At 36.0% G+C, this 23,289-nt stretch overlaps 1 protein-coding gene across 2 annotated transcripts in view; it reads right to left on the bottom strand.

Moving 5' to 3' along the window:
- ANKRD12 (ankyrin repeat domain 12) overlaps positions 1–23,289 on the bottom strand; it is a 59,306-nt gene that overhangs the window by 29,912 nt on the left and 6,105 nt on the right. For both annotated transcript variants that reach the window (XM_053935484.1, XM_053935478.1), the window contains exons 2-3: positions 10,078–10,215; positions 3,615–3,762 (exon numbers count right to left, since the gene is read on the bottom strand). In XM_053935484.1, coding sequence (XP_053791459.1) covers positions 3,615–3,762; positions 10,078–10,164 — 235 coding nt within the window. In that variant the 5' untranslated portion in view covers positions 10,165–10,215. The remainder of the gene's footprint in view (positions 1–3,614; positions 3,763–10,077; positions 10,216–23,289) is intronic.

The raw sequence follows: 23,289 nt of genomic DNA on the forward strand, positions 1-23,289 counted from the left end.
TGAAATTGAAGGGGTCAGAAAACAAAACCAAGATCCTGCTATAAACAGTAAATCTGGAGAACATAATTTCCAAGAAAGATCAACAAATTGCTGCATTCAGTGTAACTGTAACTCATTGTTGTTCCTGAATAATCAACTCTGTAACAAGACTCTCTTTACAACTGAAAGATTTTTAGGATCTGCAGTTATGTTTAATTATTATGAAAAATTCAAATTTCTCTGTTCAGACTAGTAAGGTGGAGAAAGCAAACAAATCTGACCTCTACAAAATCAACACTCATCTATTGTTCTTATTCTAATAACCACATCAGAGGTTACTTAAAACTAACCAGATTACATAAATAAATTAAGAAAATATAAGTAACTCAGTTTAAGTAGTCTAAATAACTGATGGCTTTTCAATCAAATTATGTTTTTAGATTGGGAGACTTAAAATCAGAGAATTTATTTTAAAATATATGAAAAAGAATTCTGCTTTGATCATCTGATCCAGCAGTTTCAATCAAAGCTTGCGTGTAGACTCCTCCATAATATTTACTTATAAATAGGTTAAAGCTATACTGCAGTATAAATAAATTCACCTGCAGGATGTATACATTTTTTTGTGGTTGCTCTGACCAAGAATGGGGATGCCACAACAGAGCCTTCAGTTTTGGGAAGCCACCACAGCCAGGGGAGTGTCACAGCCCTGCACAACAGAAGAAACACAACAGGATGCTGCTGACAAAGACAGGGACAGAGTGTCCTTCCAGGTGTGTCCTGTTCCCAGGGGCCTCTTCAGAGGGCCACAGCTCTCCTGGGACTCACACTATCTTTCAGATCTGCACAGACTCGGCAGCTCCTGCAGCCTTCTCAACTGGCACTGCAGGGCTGCCTTTATGCAACTGGCTGCAATCTCCCTGGGTATTAACTTGTTAAGAAAGTAACAATCTTAAAGTAACAATCTTAACTTGTTAAGAAGGGCTCAATCTTAAAATACTGAATATAAATTTATTGCAGCATTTTCTTAAGAAAAAAAAAATAATTTATATAAAGAGGTGGGCTAGAATTGTTCTAGACTCTTACAGTACTCTACAAACGCTGTTTGGTTGCAGTCTTGCCAAAACTGACTGGGTATAAAATGTACTTTGTTTATAGTGTTGCAGAAGTCAAATGGAAAAAAAGAAAAGAAAAAAAAAAAGCCCAAACATTTCTGTGTTATGTCAACATTTATTTTGGCTGTCCATGTTCATTACCACTTGCAAAATTTAGACAATACCTGAAACAAAAAAACCATACAAACAAAACCCCCAAAACCAAACCAAACCAAAAAAAGCCCACCAGAAAAATGAACAAAGGAACAATTTTTACAAAAATCAGTAAAAAGAGGAAAAATTTTTAGTTTACGTAAGACCCTGGAGCTAGAACCAAGAAAGTTTTAATGATGTAAAGCTCTAAAAATTAGGTATCCCCATTCTTTGACTCATTTACATGCCTAAACAGGATGAAATCCAATTATCATGGAGTTTCTACAGTCAGCAAGTAACCCTATATTGTATCTTGGGGATAAACCATTTATTAAACTATTAAATTAAAAAAATTTAAGTAGCTCTAGCTGCTTTTACATTTAGGGTTTTTTGAACTCAGACATATTTTTAAAGACCTTGAAGCGGATAGGAAGCTTTTAATTACCTTTTCTTTTTCCCCCTCTGTGTCCAGTTACACTCTCATTTCCAAAAACTTACTTTCTTCCTTCTCAACATTTGCCATTCTCTGTCCACAGCTATCAGGGTAACAGTTTAGCTCAGTGAGAGCAAAGCTTTTCCATGTATAATGCCACATTTGTGCCAGAAGCAGCATTGCATTTCATCATCACTGATGTCAGTCTTAATCCATGTCAGTGACAAACTTGGCACCAGTGTGCCTAATTCCCAGTAGTCTAATCTAATTGGTTAGGCACAGAATCTGCATTACAGGAACAATTTTTTTATCCTAGCAGTGCTCCTGCTCTGAAGTTTCTGGAAGGTTTATGTACCAAGTTTCCTGCCTGCAAAAGGGCAGCTGCTCTAACCCCCTTACCTCAGCAGAAATTAAATGTTCACCAAGCTCTGATGCTTGCTAGCACAGTTAAGAGCCACATGCCTTCTACTTTTATGTTAAATATATCTTGCCCCTGCTTGAACTGTCTATTTCACCTCCCTGCTACAACTTCTGACAAAAAAATTTTATAGTGTGAGCATTGTGTTTTTGTGCATGTCTAAGTATCTGAAGTAATCAATCTTGTTTGTGGCAACTGTAACAATAGATGCTATAGCAAAAAACACACAAAAAGTTCTACTACTTTACAAGATGCTTGGGACAATGACTTATTTAAAATTGATGGGGGTGGGGAGACATGACAAAGGATTTTCAGAGAAAACTTTCAATAAATTTTTAATATGACATCTAAATACATTTACTTCCATTATGAAAAAATAGTTTTGGTCTAGTATCAAGCAAAAAAAATTAATAAAGCAGGTGCTGGGGGCATACTTCTTATTTAGACATGTTTTTTTCAGAATCAAATGGTATTGTGAATAGTGCTAGAATGCTGTAAAACCACTGGGAACAGAACTAAAGCCAAGAACATTGTTTTGTAATGTGGCTATTTCAAATATGAATTTCATACTACAATCTCTTTACAGTAATAAAAATATGTAAGTATTATCAAAGAGCCAAATCTGCATGAAATCAATCCTGAATAAAAATTAAACTCATACTGAGGTATACACTTCTACCTTGCATTTAAATCTACACATATTAAGGGAACTAACTGGTCATGAAAATAATCAAATGTACAATAAGCAATGTATAAAAAACTTAGCACCAAGCCTTTGAGAAATTTGGGGAATGAAAATGCATTCTGCTGGCCGTGGATACTGTCTGGTTATCAACTGAGCTATTATTGCAAAATGACACAGATAATTAATTACCTAAACCTAGAGATAATTGTACCTCTTGGAATGTATCCAGCTCCCTTAATCTTGATTTGAAAAAAAAAACTGTGTTAAGAATGGCAGTTTGAAGCCTTGAAAACAGTTCTAATATAAATAAGCTTAAGCTGTTAAGAACTACTTAGCCTGTGCAGAGAAAGCACAGATCACAGGAACTTGAACTGAAAGGAAAGTGTGCTCTCCATGACTAGTTTAGTTAGTCCTGTCACCTTAGCAACCCCTTCTATGAAGGACGGTCCATCTACCAATCTATCCAACACTCCCTCCCCAAACAAGGCTACGAAAGGCTGACAGCTGTGTCTCAAATCAAGGCATTCACATGGTTTTTCATCTGTTTACTCATTTAAACAAATGGACCTCTAGGGATCACAATACAAAGAAAGATTTGTTACTGAAACAGAAGGAAAGAATGAGGTTAGGAAACAACTGGAGAATATAGATCAACTATGGTGGCATGCTGGCCATTGCTAATGACAGGATAAAAGCCTATCAGACTGAGATGCAACAATCAGAAGGAAGCAAGCAACTTTTATACTTAGTATTCTTTTTAAAGAGAAAAAAAACAATGTAAAAACATACAATTAATTAAGTTAGGATGTATTTTACCAACAATAATTAGGTAAGGAAATAAAAAGGTTCTACCTGTGTCTGAATTGCGATCTTCATTTCTGGATGGACTAATAGTAAAAGGAAGTTTACGTTTCATGGAAGACTTTTCTTTCATCTCCTTCCCCACATCACTCCTATCCACTTTTGGAGTTTTGCTGTAGGATGCAATCTTGTCCTTGCTCTAATATAAATAAAAAGTATACTAAGTATTTTTTGCATAAAGCAGGATAGTCTTATAATGTATACAGACTGAAAAGACTGATATGTGAGAATGCACGTGCTTGTGTATAAGTACGTGTATTACAAAATTTTGTCAGTAAACAAAATAATCAGTTGTCATTTCCTTTTTAAATAACTGACTTCTATGTTATTTCTACTTTCACATACATCATTGTAGAAATGCTGTTCACTATTAGAGGTTTAATTAATTAGCAAAGGAACAACATAAACTGAACATGAATTTGCCAAGTCTTGATGACCACCCAATTTCCTTCCCTGACCATAACAATCCCATTAAAAGCACATTAAAAGCCCACACTGCAATTCAGACTGTGAATAGTAAACCCCCAAAAGCCCCTCTAATTACCCTCCCCTGCCTCCACTCCCACCCTGTAATCCATCAATACAGAATTCCCTTTCTATTTCAACAATAACAGTGTAATGTTTCATTTGAGAAAAATCTATTAAGAAATGTTTTAAACTGATACCAAATTTAGAAGAAAAAAGGTACAAGCTATTTGGATTCTTGAGTTGCATAAATCTAGAGATTTTGGCTATAACCCATATTTCAAATAAACAGAGGAAAATCTAAACAGGCTTACTATTAACTTATACTTGATTACTTTGCTAATATAGGAGGAAAGAATGCAAAGGATACCAGGTTAGTGTAAAGACTGCTTGAGAGAACCCTCTGCAAACCCATCATCTTAGCTACCAATCAAGTTGCAATGCAGACATGTTTTCTGTACAATACATGCTGCAGAAACAATTCTCTCTGTCAGCTATCACAACTCTGCAGCTTTATATAATTTTTAACACATGATCATATGAAGTTACTAATAGATTAACTTCCTAAAGGTAGAAGAACATACACCGCCTTGCCAATCACTGAAAAACCAAAAGGCTAGTCCTTGGTAATTCTGAAGATTTTTTCAGATTAGAGGAAAACTAAAAAATAACTTAAAGTAGAGGTACTGTTCTCAAAGGCAGCTTTTTTTTTTTTTTTCCCAAAAAAACCAAACTCAGGTAGGAAGATATCATCTGACATGCTGAGTTTAAAATGTTGCCAAAAAGTTAGGCAGAAGTGATTAGAAAAAGAACCTGTAAAAAACCCCTATAATCTTCAGAAGACAAATATCTGTACAAGGGAAATGACAAAGAAGGCATTAGTTTGTAACAACAGAATTCCTGAGGTATAAAGGTTGCTGCCCTCAGAGAACACCTATCTTCTTCACTCCAAGTTTAGAAACCCAAAAAACAAAACAAAAAAAAACCAGAATAAAACCCACACACCAAAACCAAAGTCAACTCTCCTTCAAAACCCCAAAGGAAACAACACCCTCCTCCTTTTGTTTTTTTTTACATGCTAGAACAAAAAAAATCTAAAAACCCAAACCCCTTAAGACCCCCCTAGGCCCTTGGAACATACAATGCCTGTGGTATTAGTTATAAAAGAAGTTAATCCATCTAACACAAGTCATCATTTCCAAATACATCTCTGAGTTGGCAAGAGCAGATCCAAACTCCATTAAGCCTTTCCCCATCTCTTCCACCACACACACAAGTTTCCCACTTGAGCCCAACCTCATCAAGAGCTTTCTCATCCCTTATTTCAAACAAAGCAATTATTTCTCCTATCTATGTATGTGAATTTCCCACAAAATGATGAAGTAGCATCAGAATTTTATTTTTTTCGCTAGAATATTATCTTATGCTAGGTACTATGCAATAGAAGGGATGAACTAAAAATATTTAGAATTCCTAAGCAGAAAACATCGGTTTCAACTTGTTCAGGAGAAAAAAAAAGTACCCCACAACTTTTTGCAGTTGGTATTCCTTAAAAAGAATTCCTTTTTTGGGGGCAATCCTCAGTAAAATACATCAGTAGGTGCTCACAAAGAGGCACAAGCTGCTTAAGTAATTTGACAGCTCTACATTTTTTCTTAAATTGCTTATATGTATTATGTTAAATATTATGACTGATGCACTAGTGTTTGAATAATGACTGAAAAATAATTTTCTGATAATTTAATTAGGAGGAGAGACATTTAAAAATGCAAACTTTCAGATAAATAAGAACACACTGAAATTTAAAAAAAGGCTATACATATAATACACAGAAACTTTACAACTTTGTTCCTTAGCTACTGTGGAAATAAGTGTTCAGCATTCAGTGGTGGACCTTCCAATCCAAAAGATGCAATGAACAGGGTGTTTGAGAAGTCTGTACAAAGTTGATGCTATTTATTATTTTTGGTGACAATGCTGAAATAAAGATACAATCAGATATGCAGATATCATCACAACTGAAAGAGAGGAAGAAGCAAAGAGCCCTGGCAAGGTGAATGTAAAATGACTGACTGATTTGAAAAGCAGCCTTAATACAAAACAAAATAGGAAAAGCCAGGATAAAACCAAGGTCCTACAAACTGATAAAAATAATTAACTGTACCATCACAAAATGCTGTGTTAGAAGACAGAAAACTCTTAATGGCATCCTGGATTCAACTTCAAGTAAATGAAGCAGAGGAAGTAGAAGTAGGAAGAGAAGTGGAAACCCTGCAGGTTAGACCAGGCATTCCATTTTCAAGAGTGAGAATTCACTGTTCCAATTGTTCCTGGTCACTGCAGCAGCATGGACATCTCAGGGTCCAAGGCAAGGTTCAAAACTCAGTGTCAACAGGTCTGTTGCATTATTTTAATGTGAACCATATAAGCAACCTAAAATGAAGTTCACATTTTTTATAAAATAATCTGCAAATCCTGTGGACTTTCTGAAGAGGTTAATTAATCTCAAGTGAAAACTGCTAATCAGATAAAACACTGAAGACATGTTGATGTTCAGAAAACTAAACTACTGATGCAAAGTGAAAAGCATTATATACTTTCCATGGCCACTACAGCTAAAGAACATTTAATGGCTTTAGACTGCAACAGGAGACTAGCTAAGGTTATTTATCCTTCTACTAAGTATCTAACTCTATGCCAGTCAGCATAATTAAGTATCAGAATAAACTGCCCAAGGAGACAGGAACTTCCATCACGCAAGCCTTTAAAGAAAAGGTCTGGCAAACATCTGTCAGGAACTGAGTACAGCTTATTCTACTCTGAGGCAAATGGATGAACTGGATCTGCATGTCTCAACGTTTAATGCATGCCTCACTGGAGGATGTAGTAACAGGGAAGAATTTTCTCTGTCAACAAAACCATACTAGTGTGCTATGATGAGGAACACATTTTTAATCTGTTCAACAAGAACTGTCTCAGAAGGCTAACAAACAGCAGTCTGGACAATTTCTTGATATCCCATTCCAGCTCTATTGTCTGGTATTGCTACAATCAATGACAAGACACAAAAGGAGACAACAGAGAGCCATATAATCTAGCAGATGTACTAAGCCCTGGGAGAACAAGCATTCTTTTTCTGCCTATCAAAGATAATTACATACTGAAGCATATTCTGCATGGTACTAAATAATTTTGGGCACTATCGTTGGAGTCTTCCACGGAGAGAATTAATTCTTACAAACTCCAAATGTGCTTCTCCTTTGGATGAGATATCCATAGTTTACTTCTTGAGTTTGGCCATTTGAAGTATAAATTCAGATAAAATTTCATCATGTTCCTATGTTAACAAAGTATCTTATGAAAATATTAGATGGTCTAGCTGCTGTATACACTCGTACTATTTTTTTATGCTTGCCAGATGAGCAACTGAAATAAAAATACATGTACCCTAATGCATACATTACATAAACTCAGCCTATTACCAGCAATGTTATTTCTAATGGGTTTTTTTTGAGTTCTCAGAAGACCTGAACACATAGCTGATTCACATAGCTATTCACTCGTTGTTAGGGCTGCATAATAAGCATTAATTTCTGGACAAATATGAAAAATTATGTCTAATAATAACAACAGTAACTTCACTACATTTCTCTGTCAACAGCTAAGAGTGCACAATTAGAACAGCTTTTTACACAGCTAAACAGTGTAAAAACTATGAAATGGAAATAAAACCCTGCAAGTGTTTTTTCTTTTATCTTATGCTAACCATTGGAATACTCTTATGCCATTTAGGTCATTACGGTTTTTATTTTGTGAAGAATGAGGATTTTTTAATGGAGTGGTATTCTTCAGCATTACTGTTCACTTGTAAGAGGCACTGTTTTTTATGAACATTATTCTACACTAGGTCTTAGCACTTCCTAACATCAATTACATTAGCCAATGAATCCCTAACTTTTTTCATGCTTCTAATGATTTAAGAGCTATAACTTTTAAATTCATGGCTGCATATGTTTATGCATTGAGAAAAATCCTTATTTGCTTTACAGATATTTCCACTACTTTTTGAAGATATTTCATTAAAATTATCACTATTGATTTGGCCTGGTCAATCTTTACTTCAGAGGTCTATGTTTGTGTATGTAGTACAGATTTACCTTGATGACTTTGTGTTGTTCAAACTCACACTTTGCTCTTAGCCTATTGCCTGCCAGATTTCAAATAATTTTCTTGGCTGAATCTAAATTATGACATTTTGGCAATATTTTCTCTATCTTTCCTAATCCACTCTGAAGAGTGCAGATTAGTCAAAGGCCAGCTGAACACTTCTGACAATTGTCCATTAGAGAACAGGTATGTGACAGTTTAAGTGACTATTTAACATAATCATGTATTCAGTTCTCAAAATACAACAACTCTGCTTATTGTGCTACAAACCTGAATACAGGAATATTAACTGAAACACTTATACTCTCCATTAGTAATATTAATTCTCCATTTTTATTTAGGATCTTACATTACACATTGTTTTTTATCATGCAATTCCAAACCAAACCCTACGTTATTCTAATCTCAAGCTGTCCACTGTACCAGGGTGGACAGTGAGCAACACTGGATAGAACAATGCAAGCAGTTTATCAGCTTACTTTTGGTATCAACTTAATCAGCCCATCACTGGGATCCCATATTCAAAGGCCTTTGTCAAACTTCCATTCCCTACTCTTTCCCTAAATTACTGAATGACACTTCAATTAACTTGACTATATCCCAAAAAAAGACCAGAATAAATAGGAAAAAAAAAATCCAACATTATTTTGTCCCTTTACTAGTATAAAGTATATATATAAGCTGGTTACCTTTCCCCTTTTTTTTTCTATTATCTTCCTCGTTTTATCTAAGTAGTTCATCAGAGTGAGGAGAAAGAATTACCTTTGCCTCACTTTAGTGGGACCAATGAAACAAACTAGAAAGAGACTAAAAGGTCTAAAGGTTTCTATGAATGTTTTTGGAAGATAAAAAGTTACAAGTAGATGCTGAATCTTCTAATCTTTACCTGTTTTTTAACCTTCTCCTGTCTTATATCCATTCATCATCAAATGGTCTTGCAGAGAATACAGATTTCAACACAAGTATGAACACACACACACACAAAATCCTTTTCTAGAGAAGACAGTTTTATAGATTGTGGGAAACAGATTCTCTCTCCTTAGGGCAATATACATGTCACTCATCATTCTCAATGCAGAGGATTACTCCAGCTTCTGTTACTCATTAGTAGCACAGATAAAAGTGTGATCTACTGTACAAATGTACTAGGCAGAAAAACTGGAGAACTGGGTGATTTGAAACTTGCCTCCAGAACTCTGAAAATCATGGGATACTTCACATTTATAAACAACAAACCACCCTTCAGCATGACTGGACTTCCATATTCCTTCATTCTCCAACACTCAAAAATGGACTGTACAATTTTTAGATGAGGCTCCCTTGTACAGGAGCTACTCTAAAGCTTTGTGCAGCATTTGGCTTTTAAGTCCTCCCTCAAAGAGGGATTAAGCCCCTCTGTTACAAAGGAATATTGGAAACTGGTGTTTTTCTTTGGTCTGTGCTGTCACAGGCCTTCACATCTGTTTTGTATGTTTGTTACAGAGGGTAATACACAGTAAAATAAAATAAAATACGGATTGTTGTTCTTGTGAGTATATGAAGACTTCAAATTAGCTAAGATATGGAGTTAGTATTGATATACTAACTTATATCAAATAAAACCAAAGCATCCAGCTCCTTTTAAATTAACTTGCACATTATAATAAAAGTCAAATTATGTCTCACAGTTTAACTTACAGTTAAATAAATGTTAAAATGTATAACATTTTTCAATACTGAAGATATTAGACCACAGATATTTATTTCTTCCAATTACAGCAACAAAAATCATGAAACATGCTTCATTTTACTGAAATTAAATGGGGATTAATATAAATTTTACCTTTCTTGCAGTTGTTTTTTCCACCATGGTGGTATTGCTGTCAGAATTTTCAACTTGAACTGTTTTTGTAGACCCAAATTTGGGCATTTTATAGCTGTTTAGCTAGTTGTATCTTGTATCAGTGGGTTCATCCTGTGTCTGAAAAACAAACAAACAACATTACATAAATATACACACTGCAGTGTCATTTCAGGACAAATGTTACTGCAGATGGTAGCAGAGCTGAATAGTACCCCAAAAAAGATGACTAATAATGACACCTGGATTCAAGCATCTTCCTCAAACCTTGGGGCAAAACCCCAAAAGGTCTAATGCAGCTGATGCTGGGGATGGTGTCAGGAAAAAGGCACCAAGTCAGCTGCTAAACTACCTCATCCCTCTAGCTTCACCTTTTTGGATATTTTAACAGGTTCATAGCTTCAATATCTCACTTCGTGTTAAACAACCTAAGGCTTAGAAAGATGAACAAGATTTCCAGCAACACAGGGAAAAGAAATAAGGCTTCCTAGCCTGGGAAACTGAAATACTGTATACTCAAATTAGTATGGAAAAAAAGCCTTGTTATTTATGATCCTTTCTGGATCAAGAGACGCCTGTTAGAAGAAAAATCTTCTAAAGTTTAAACCTGGAACTAGAAACCTTAATTTCCACTGTCTATCAAATCAATTACATAAGCCACTTCTAGAGACAGATATGTATCTATATAAAGTTTCAAGAGCTGTGTAGTGTTTCATCTCCACAGTATACCAAACAAGTGTCACTACAGATTCACATGACAGAAGAGGTCCAATTTGCCCCTTCCACAGCAGGAAGAGCCACCCTTTTTGTAAGAATGGCTGAGAGGAAAGGTCACATAAAAGGTAAAACTGCATTTGACAGCACTTTAGAGCTGGTGACTTTTTATGGGTCTTTTTGAGTTGATGTATTTTGTTACAAGTATTTTCATGATCACAATCTTACTGAGTTGTTGTAATTTTATGCCTGATCAAGTCATCATTTCAGGTGCAACACTTCTATTTGTTACTTTACCGGTAAGATTTTGGGATCATCATGTAGTGAATTTGTTGCTGCTTTAGGACCATGGCCACTATTTTGGTTTGACACAGTTAACTGACAACAAATCTAGTGCAGATGACTTTGAGAAAACCATTTTGCACACTATACCTGACACATGAGACATTGATATTCAAACAAATTTCTACATCCTGCCCACACATCCATCCCCCACAAAGCTTAAACCATGGAAAATCTGAATATTTGTCTAAGATTAATACTGTTGTATACAACAATGTAACATGCTACTTTCTTAATCTTCCAGAATAGGAGGGGAAGAGAAGTTCAAAAAGCTAAATCCTTTAGACAGAGAAGTAGGAAATGTTGCACTAAGGTCTGCTGTTTTCCTCCCTTTCCCCTACACCTCAGGAGGTGTTCTTTGTTTTGTTGGGGTTTTTTTAACACTAACCACAAGCTTATAAAAACCAGGAAGAGATTAATTAGAAACAACCTCACATTCTATAACCAGAATCTTGTCTCCACTACAACACGATACAATATTGTGAAACCCATACTGTTCTGCTCTTACCTAAGACACAAGAAACATTATCATATTCCCTTCATTTATGGAGCGTTAACAGGATTTATGCAGCCTTACTGATACAGAGAATAATTGTTCAATTTTAGTGAATATCAAAGCACATGGTTATAAGTCTTTTGTTTTTAGTCACTTTTTATAACAGCTGCAGGAACAAAAAATGGTTATCAGTTCAAAGAAGAGAAAGAAACACTACACTGAGTTTCCTGTCATTTACAAAAAAATTTCCTTAATCCTAAAAGAAGCAACAAGTTTCTATGTTCACAGAATACTACTGTGCTGATTACACCAAACATAGTGTATTACCATAATAGCAAATATCTGTTCCCACGGGTTTAAAAAGTGACAAGTCATAAATCTGCTTTTGCTCATTTAGCCTCTGAAATCCTCTCTCTAAATTTCATTTGTAACAATTCCCATTTGTATATATCATTATTACAACTACTTTTAAAAAATCAATGGGTCAAAGTTTCCTTTATTATTTCAATCAGAATATTTCTCATTGCATATGCTGCTGTTTCCTTTCCTTCCTTTTTTACTGCTACCTGGCTCCCTGAAACTATCTCCATTCCTGCTTTGCTTCTCTTCCTTTCCTGGTTTCATATGCTGTTCCCTGGTGTATGACAGCAAGAAGCCAAAAATAATGAGCTTAGTAAAATTTATTAGCTTAGGCTTGGCTCCCTTGGTCTCATTTGCCTCACCAGTAGGAGCTGCCCTTCACAAAAGGCCTCCCTGCCTGTCTTACCTGGACAGCAACAGTTTATTTTTAAAGTGATAGAACAAAAAAACCCAGCCTCAAATATTGTATAGGGGCAAGAGGATTATGCACACACCTTCAAAATAGATTTCAGTTAATGGTATTTTTAATAATACATTTAGCTTAATATACAAATAGAAGTAAATGAAAACAGAAAGCATAGGATGTTTCAGTTTTCTTTACCAAATGATCAGCAGGCAGAAGCAGATGACCAGGAAGCTCCACCTGAACATGAGAAGAACTTTACTGTGCAGGTGACGGAGCACTGGGACAGATAACCCAGAGAGGCCAGGGAGTCTCCCTCACTGGAGGTATTCAAAAACTCTATGGACACAATCCTGTGCCATGTGCTCTGAGATGGCCCACTGTGGTCCCTTCCTACCTGATCCATTGATTCTGTGATCAAAAGTAAATGTGAATTCATGAAATTCTTGACCCAAGTCAAATATGTTTTGGAAACAAAACTGCTTTGGAAGTTCACTAAAACTGAGTGTCACATACTGGATTATCAAAGCAGAACCACCACAGTGTAAGACTAACAAACAGGACTGTTTCCATAAAGTGTTTCAAGTACCAGATTGCTGTTGCACAATGGCTGTGCAAAATTTAAAACAGATGTAAATGCATCACATATTTGAGAAAAAACACTTTTCATAAAAGTTAAATATTAAAAAAAAATTATTAAAACATCACTATGGTGGCCAGAAATTAGGCAAACTATTAAACTGGTGATTACATAGTGTATAACAACAAAATTTTCTGTGGAAGAAGTGATTTTACTGACATTTCAACTTTTATTTCCATTTGTCTGGAGTTCAATGCCATTTCAACTCAAATTCTAAACACAAATGTCTGCATTCATAGTGAAAATGTAGAACATTAACAATGTCTTCCAGGGAAATCTAGATCGGTCTGCTTTGAGTTTTCCTCACAGCCATTTCTTAATGCAATTACTGGTTTATTAGACAATCTTGATGGCACATTTTGAATCACCCTAAATTAAAAGTTAAAGTCTTTACATTCAAATTATTCTCCTTTGTCACAACAAGCAGTGTCCTCGCTTTTCATCTGACACACAGGCACAGCTGTGCTTTCTCTCAAATAAACTGATTTCAAGCTTTTCAATAAAACAGAATTTGCTTCCTACTAAAGAAACTTCTCTGTATGTAACAAAATCAGATATTCTTATTTTATGTTTGGACATCTTTCCTGCACATTCATTACCAGTCATGAGTCATACTACTGGAAATACTGTTGAACTCTCAGTCATTTTTCACCTAAAGAACTAAAAATTCTATTTTCTCCTTGAAGTAACAAAAGTAAGCATTTAGACAGATCTATGGGCAATGACATAAAACACTAGCATTATTTCACATTAAAAAAAAAAAATCTCACCAACCACCAGAATTTCAGATATAATTAGCTACAGAAAATTAGTGATATAATAAATCTCTAACGCCAACAAGTTACTGTATTAATTTGTATAAACTTACATCTAGCACTTATAAAAAAGCTTGTCTTTACCTATGTAAAAAAAAAACAAAAGGGAATTCAAGCAGTACTACAACGCTGGTGCTGCCACTGTCATTCACTCCTTTACATCTTTCAGTCTGTTCTTCTGAGAAATTAAGAGCCATGTGTTTGTGTTAGATGCATACGTATGATTCACTAATGACTTTCAAGCCTGTCGATGGATTTTCTTTTAATTTGACAGCTGCAGAAATCTTCAAATATTTTAAGCACTCACAAATTTCATGGGAAAAGGTGGCCAGTGTATAATAACAACAATAATCCATCACTGCTTTTCGCATGGGAAGGCTTCAATATGAGCTTCATGACATACTGCCTGTAAGAAAACTTCACATGAGATGGCCTTTGCAAACCATTTTCCTTTTTCCTCTTAGTTATTGTGGGGAAGTTTCAGTTGAGACCTGCACAGTCAACCACAAGACACAAATTGATAAGAAATTAAGCATCGTTAGTTTTGGTGCTCACTGAACTACTTGTTTCCTTTCTGGTTCAGAGTGTCTTCCCTTTAACACCCACAGGAAAATGTTACAGGATACTTTGGGAAGGTTTTGTTTGGTAGCCCTGTTGTACAGCTGATCTTGAAGATTAGCTGGCTACTAGTACTACATCACAGCAAGGGGGCACAACACTAACCTTCTGTGAGAATACTAGTAATTGGTGAGTTAATTTCCAAGATACTGCATATACCCTCCTGCTCTAGAAAGCATCTGCATTTGAAAAGCAGGGGACTAGAGTAAGGCAATCTTCTCAACTATCTCTGCTTTCCTGTATTTCCCGTATCTTACTTCATCTGCAGGGAACAAGAAAAACAAAACAAAAAACAAACAAAAAAAATCCCACTCTTTCAATAAGGATTTACTCCAGATTGGGAAACAGTGAATCAACTATACCAAATTTCTGTTATAAATAGTTGACAGGAATGCTTCAGAATGTTATAATAAAATTAAACTATTGAAAATGACAACTGTGGCTACATCTAAATTAGCAAGAAGTAAATTATCAAGAGCAGACCTGTAGAGTGGAACAGCTGGTAATGAAAATCCAAAGTTACACTAGTCACATTTAGCAGATTTGCTCTGGAATACTTCTAGTGCAGTTCCATGTACTAAATGCACATTAAAATTTGGAGCACATTCAACAAATTCCTAAACACGTATCAGCTTAAACCAGAAGGAATCAAGCTCTGAAAACACTACACATAGCAAACTAAACTACAGTGAGAAGAGAGGATAGTCACTGATTTAAACTAAGACCAACCTGATTTTCTCTTAGCAGTCTCTTCCTTCCCAGCCCTAGAAATTTGTCCCTTCCAAGTTTATTTTGAAATGACTGGTATGATCTAGGTCTCAAAGCTATTAAGAGTCTACCAAAGGAAAAAATAAAGTTAGTGGATGAGTACAAGAGAGATGGCTAAGAACAGCTGAACTGAGGGAAGGGCAGGCAAAAGCCAACATTACATATTCTGCTCAGAGAAAGCCAGCTGGCCAACCCGTATGCACACATTGGCTAATTAAGAAGTATGTAGGTAGCTCACGCCTAGCCATACCAAATGTTATCTGCATTCTGGTGGGAGTGTGTCAAAGACAGATGAGGTTAACACACTGGGAGAAAGGGAATGGGTATAATACAAAGGACCAAAAAGCTAAAGAAAACTGGTATTTTCAAATCCTGTAAGAAGCAGAGTTTTAGCAAAAAAAATGTTCATTTAACTAAGTTTAACACTCTGTGTTCTTTTTTGTTCTTAACAGGAAAGTGCAAATGACTTCAGTATTTTATTTCACAACAAAAGCATCCTTCAGCAAACAGCTCAGAGAAGTGATTTCTTTCCAAAAGAGAGGTTAACTAATTATTAATGCTAAATGAAATGTGTTATGGGAGATCTAACAGCACTGCCAATTATTTTTTTCTTATGGAACTCAGTCCTTCTACACACAGTTACTCAACCAGAGTCAACTGCTACACAATGAAATGGCTCCGGGTAAATTAACATGTAATCAGATCAGCATCTACCTTTTCACCTACAGTGTCCAGTAAGAAAAAAGAGCTTGAGAGAGAACAAGAGATTATTCAGGATATTTCCGTTAGAAGCTGGGGATGTGCTAAGAGGCACAAGACCAGCAATTTGGTACTGTGAGGAAAGAGACCATTCAGGTCACAACACACATTAAGAGGGCAGTGAAGTCCAGTAGCACAAGGTCAGGCTTTTCTGGGTTGCAATTTAAACACTATGCCTACAAAAAGAACATCTGTCTGTATTTTAACCTGGTATCTCCCACACAGAAATATGTCTAAAGCTTCAGATTAGCCAAATGGCAGAATGTGACTGTGACAAGGATGCAGTGGAGAGAGAGACTTGAGAGGACAATGCTAAGAAGGGTTTGTCTCTGGGAGGAAAGCACAGGGGACTCCATGATCAACACACAAATATTCTTTCTGCAGAATACTTCTTTTCTGTGTTACAGAACACAAACCAGAAGCCTTTAGTCTTGTCATTCCTATGCCTTGAAAAAAACCATGAATGTTCCATATCCTTTTTGTTTAAATTGAGAATGACCAGCTTATCCCTGCGGTCCATTTTCCACTACCTCCTTGGACAGACAGACTTGCAGAAATGAAGTCTCAAACATGGCTGATGTCTCATGAAAATGTCAAAATGATGCTAAAGGATGGGAAACTGCCGAGAGCAAGCACTTAAAAATCTCATCAGAACATTATACAAAACAGTGTTCTGAAAGGTCAAAATTTCAGTGACTGCAGCCAGAAAAATATTTGTTCCAAGGTCTTAATTGAAGAAAACTACTTCAACACAGCTATTCTATAATCTTTATAGAGCAGTTTGCTTGATCTTTACAATGAAGACACAGAAAAGGTCATTAAAGGCTTTATTTGAGCAGAAGTAGTTTAAGGTTCTTGTGGTACATGGATCCCTCCAAAAAAGACTTCCTCTCAATCATGTAGCAACTGAAGGTGCTGCTGTAGTCCAGCACATATTACTGCTAAGTAGGATTAGGGAACATTTTAACTCCTTGGGTGCTAAAGTCAAAGCTGAATAGGTACAAAATCTAAATAGTAAAGCATTTTTCCTAAAAAGCTGATAATACATCAGATATATGCAGCTATAATGGACTAAATATACACTGCAATACATCCCTACTGGCAAGCCTGCCTCCTGCTGCAGGCTAGAACCATATTATTCTTTACAAGCTCAAAGGAAAACACATTCTGCATAAGAAAAGATTAAATAAAAGGCTATTTGTGTACACTGTACTATTTGAGATTGTATTTTTACCATCACCACTTCCTGTATGTGGTACACACTATAATACCTTCAAATACAATGAACAGAACATTTTACCAGGCTCATTTTGCCCTGTGCTCCATGGTGTCTCATTGTACTCACAATTCAGTTCTCTGGCAGTAACCAGCAAATAAATTACTAACCACTACTGGCTTTAGGTAGCACAGCAATTTAGTATTGTAGAGAGAACACTGTCTGAATGATACATGCAGTGGCTTTTGCAGATGAAAGGTGACAAGAACAATTTTATTTGGAAAATATTCACAAGGTCTTTTCACACAATTGCGACAGTTCAGTGCATGCACATTCCGGTGTCAGGGTTATGATGAAAGAACTAAGCTCCAAGAGAGTCTCAAACTAATGTGCCTAAGGCAACAGTCTGTTGCTGTATTAAGTGCAAATACAGTACCCAGCACGGACATGAGTCACAAATTTGGCAGATTTTACAGCATTTGACGATAAAAATATGACAAAACATTCTTGGTTCAGAAGTGAGAAATTCTTTTTTATTACATTTTTTCTTCAAGATTTGCACAATACTTGACACAATTTTGTGGTTAGAACATGCAATGCTGGGATTAGTTCTACTCTTTTGCTATACCTATTGTGCAATCTTAGAAACAGTGCCTTACCTCTTCCCTGCAGCAGTTTGCCCTCCCAGATTTTAGGGGATATATTAAAAAAATTGAGGAAAACAAAGCATCAGCCTAATAAACATACATTTCAGAAATATGTGCCATGAGCTAAGTTGTGTATATATATATATTTTTTTTTTTCTTGGAGACTCCTCAGATACTAGCTAACAGATGGAACAGACTCATTGTCCTATCAGAGAGCATTCCTACATTTTAATTTGAAATGTTGAGATACCGAGATTCAAACCTACAAATTGTACAAATCTTTCTGCAATAAACAAAATAAACTACTTATTTGAACTCCATTTTATGAAGGTGCCCTTTGTAAAATAAAATATAACAGTAAAACAGGCATGGGCAGTGACTACTCACAATCTCCAGAACAGCTTTTAATATACTCTGAAGTACCTACTCACCACATGCCAGACTACACTATACAGGGATAGGATGAAGTCCCTAAAAAACAGCCAACACTCAGGCAGCAAGAAAGATTTTCCAATACTTCAGCTGGAACTCACCACTACTGCCTACCAAAATAAGGAACGTATCTCATAGTCTAGGAATTTCTACTAGGAAGAGGAGAAAAAATGAGAGGACATACAACTCTTTCCTATGCAGAAAACAAACAAAATCTTTGCAGCGGTTTTGTTGCACTTGCCTATATAGTTTCTTAGGCTCCTACAGATAATCCCTATTTTAAGAGCCTGAGTTTACCCGTGCTTGGTTTCAAGTGTCAAGTTCCACAGATTTCACAACACTCTTCAAATGATTTCTGTGGTAGTAGTAGCAGCTAGACTTGTCAACTTCTTTATAACAAATATTCTCTAATAAAGAGTTTGACTGAATCTGTAGCTTTCTAATCAACCTTTAGTAAGATTTTTTCTCCTCTTTTATTTTAACTAAACACATATTTATCAGAGAATACAAGAACTTCATTGTACATAGAATTAAAGAATAGTTGAGGGGAAGAGACATTTAGAGGTCCATTTAAGTCTCTCAGTTATCTAGTCAGTCAGACATTTTCAACTTCAGTTGAACTTTACACAGACCAGGCTGAGTTTGTAACTTGAGCAGGAAAACACAGTAAAAGTAGTATGGAAAGTACAAAATTTCCTAACCGTAGGCACCTATAAATCAGGTAGCGACACTTCACAAGCAGCTCGCTCTGGAAGAAGAAAAAACTTTGGCCCAAGATTTAATTTACAAAATCCAATTCACTGACTGAAAACACCACACCCCAGTATGTCTTAGAGATGTGTTACATGGACTGACTTCAGATTTAAAGGTACTCTGGGCTCATGCATATGGTTCATTAGAGAGACCATGCTGCAGTAACAGCTGTATCTGAGCAAGAGACGACTCCTCTTTCACGTCACAGCTCGTCTTTAGGAATACCCCTGCACATCTTCCCAAAGGTTTTCTTGCAACTACATATTAAATATCAACAAAGTAAGGACTGAAACTTTTACTGGAGTAAATTGGGCATTTCCTGCTTCACAAATGCTCAACTAAAATTCCAAAATCTACCTATCAGAATAAAACCAACATGCTGACAACCTGGTGAAGTTCTGAGAAACCAACGATCACAAACAGCTGCAGCAAGTGGCTAAACCTGCTCCTAGAGAAAGATAATCTATTTCTCACTCTTAACATGATTCCTGCTATTTCAGCTTGTCTTGATTTCTACATTCTTAAAAGGAAGAAAACATCTACCATACCTTTAAAAAAAAACCAAAACCAACATCCTAAATAAAAAGCAGCACCTATCCCAAACAACTCCAAAGAAATTACCATTCATAAATCAAAACCAGGAGTGCTCCACCTCCCCTCACAAATATTAATTTCTTTTCACAATATTGCTGGAAGATGAAAATGCATTATTTCCTTTGTTTTGCAGATGGCAAATTAGGTTGACAGAAATAATGAAGGGAAGACAAAATGAAGTGAGGAGTTTGACCAATCTGCTACACTTGTAACATCAAAGACTTTATTTTTGAGATTATTTTGCATTAGATAGTAGTTAATACTTGGTTAGACCATAGCTACTACTGACTTAATTTTCAACTTCTGCAAGCAACCACTCTTTCTGCAGAAGGAAAAAGGTCAAACAGTCTCAAAGCAGATATCCCCATGTGAGGAAAACAGCATGTGCTCATAAAAAGCCCATAGCTCACACAAAATCCAAAACAAACTGAAAATAGGGAATTTTCAGGGTCAGTGTTCAACTTCCTTCAACATGGGACCCTCTCTTCCAGTAACCTTGTAAGTTAGAGAACTTACTTCAGCTTCTGCCACAGGACTCTTAGAGCAGTAACCTAGACTATATAAATGCATTAACCCCAGACATTTGTACAGTTTGTCATTTAAAGTGGAATATCATCCAAAAACCCATCAACTCATAATGCAATTCTGCTGTGTGCAGCAGGGCAAAAGAGCAGTGCTGCTCTAATACAGAGCAGAAGGTAAAGGTTAGCCACACAGCAAGAAGTAGAACACAGCAAGAAGTCATGCAAATACGGACAAGAAGCACTCGTTTCACTTCTTTTGCAACACACTCCTCCCATTTCCTTCCTCTACTTTCTCTGAAGTTTCCAGTCTCAAACAGATTCTGAGATCCTCCCACTGCAGATGTCACTCCACTCATCAAGATTATTGGGGGGGGGGGAAATCAAAGCAGTTTGTTGGTATCACACTTCTAAACTCATATGGAATTAATTACTGTTTATGTCTTTCCAAGACACTGCAAAAAACGCATAAAAACTAACATTTTGTCAAAATATCCTTGCAGGTGCTATGTCAACCAACTGAATATTGTTCGGCATGTAAGACCTAAAAATTACTAGCAGAGCATGACAGAGGAAAAGAAGAAGGATTTCAAATATCTATAAATGACCTTTAAAATTCTTCCACGTGGATAAAAAATAAAGAAGAAAAAAAAAGTGTGATAGTCTTCAACATCTCACAGGAGTATTGAAGACCAAGTATCCAAAAAGGCCATTTTCAAAGGATAGGACACTCTCAATTAATTATTTAGATTCATAGATCCTAAACCTGCATAAACCCATCTGTATCAAGACCAATCCAAAAGAAGACACCAAGAAACCTCCAACAAAGCCCTGTAAGGTGCTGAGAAAAGGTAGAAAGCAAAATAAGGAGGGAAGAGATGAATCCTTTTCCCAGATGACTCTTGTACAGCTCCCTTCTAGGATGTTGAATTCCTTCCTTATTAAAAAAAAAAAAAAAAAGAAAAAAAAAAGCCTTAGGAATGAATTAATCTGTTTACATAATGTTATTTAGAGTGGAAAAAAAAAACATTGACAAACACGGCCTGAACAGACAGGATAGCACAACCCTGAAAACATGTGAGCAGGGAAAACAGTGCTTTGCAACAGGGATCCCTAAAAAAGATTTTATATAAACAGAGAGTTGAAAAAGGAAAGCACTGATGAGAAGGTACCCGAATGAACAAGAAAGTAAGATCAAATATCATTATTTCTTTTTTTTTAATTTTTGGACAGAAACTGTTTCACAAGTCTGAAATTCTAAATATTAATTGTTTAATAAAAGGAACACACAGGGTCTTTACAATAAGGAACTCTCTGTACAATAAGTACTCTCTGATTTATACAGAAATAGTACAGCTGTCTATATTCAGGACAAATTTTCAGAACAGCAGTTCTACCAGTTTGAGACTATGGAATTCTCCATTATTTCAGATAAATTTTTGAAGGGCTGTGGGCTTGCTTAGTAGTGCAGCATGTAGACTGGATACATATATTACAAATGAACTTGCAAAACCATAGTCTTAAGTAATTATTAACTTTTAAAACAGGCTTGGGAAAAGGTGACTTTTTCTAGAAAAGCATAAAACAGTAAGACATTGGATATCACAATGGCATCCCAGATTGCAGAGGAATGGCAGAATCTTTATCAATAAGCCAGTATTATCTTGCAAAAAAAAGGCTGACCAAATTATAATCATATAATTTCCTCTCAGTAACCAAGAAAATTGCTGCATGGAAAGCATTTACATTTTATGAAAAAATGGATTTTAAACTGAACAGCTTAAAGTACAAAAGCTGGAAGTTTGTGGAACTTGCATAACATACACATGATTTTCATTAAAGAATGGTTAGGAATTATTTAAAAGCAGAAACTCCTCCCTGATTCTGAGAGACTTGTGTTGAAGCCTCTCTTTATGCATAGAGACACATACTCCCTACCAAAAAATGGGAAGGATAAAACATAAAAATGAAATTAATGTTTAGGAATAGGGTTATCTCTGGTTACCTCCTGGCATTATCAACAAACAAACACTGCCTCTCCCAGAATGGTGACAAATCTTCCTTTCAGAAGTCAGACATCAGCCCTCATTTCAGTGTGGTAGGAGTGGCTCCCACATAGTGACAAGGGGCATCATTCCTTCTGAACCACTTATGCTATTTCTACAGCATTCCTTCATGTGGGCCAGTAAGGAACTGAACTGCTGCCAGAATTCAAGACCAATCTGAAGGACACTTGTCAGTATTGTATTATTCTCAAGTGCATTTCTCTATTCTCAGATTAACCCTTTGTCTTTTCATGGAAGATACTACCATTATTGTTCATACACAGGCTGGCTGCTCTGCAAGGAATCATTGGATAAAAACAAATAGAACAGCTTGAATAACGAATTGTTTTCCTTCTTTAAAGAATTCCAAAGGATAAAAAAAAGGACTAAGTTCCTTTGCAGATGTTCTCAATATTCAAATAAATATTTCTGAATAAATTCTCTTATAGCTAATTATACTTCAACTACTTTTTGTATTTCTCCTTCGGCAACAGAAAATAAGATTGTTTCACTTTCAGTTTCTCACTCACAAGCTTACTCAGAGTCAAGCACCGGAAGAGACTGTTTCCATTAAGTTATAGCACAAGTAATGTACAGAAGACATAGATGGATTTGTCTTTCTTTAAGAAGAAATATCAGAAACTGCACTTTTAACAGGCAAAATGAAGTCCAAAGAAGTCTTACTTATACAACCAGCTAATTAGTAATTTAAATATTTTTTTTAATGACTTAATTAAGAATCTGTATAGCAGAACTTGGTAGAATGTACCACAGCTTTACAAGACTACCACACACAGGCAGTACAAGAAGAATGCATCCTCTGACTATTAAAAATTAAATTAGTCAGGAAAAACACATTAACTACAACAGCTGAAAATTTATCAAGCCTTCAGCCATAAGTTCAGCAAGGAATCTCAACAGAACAACTAAAATTAGAATATAATATTTCCCTTGCACTATTGGGCCAAATTCCAGGTTGAACTGGTCATTGCCATAAGCACACTGCTCTAGCTGAGCCTGCAGGGAGCCTGGGGGGGACTAGATGGCAGGGTCAGATGGGGGGTCAGAGGG

Source organism: Vidua chalybeata, chromosome 1 (assembly GCF_026979565.1).
Source record: "Vidua chalybeata isolate OUT-0048 chromosome 1, bVidCha1 merged haplotype, whole genome shotgun sequence".
Classification (NCBI taxonomy): Eukaryota; Metazoa; Chordata; class Aves; order Passeriformes; family Viduidae; genus Vidua; species Vidua chalybeata.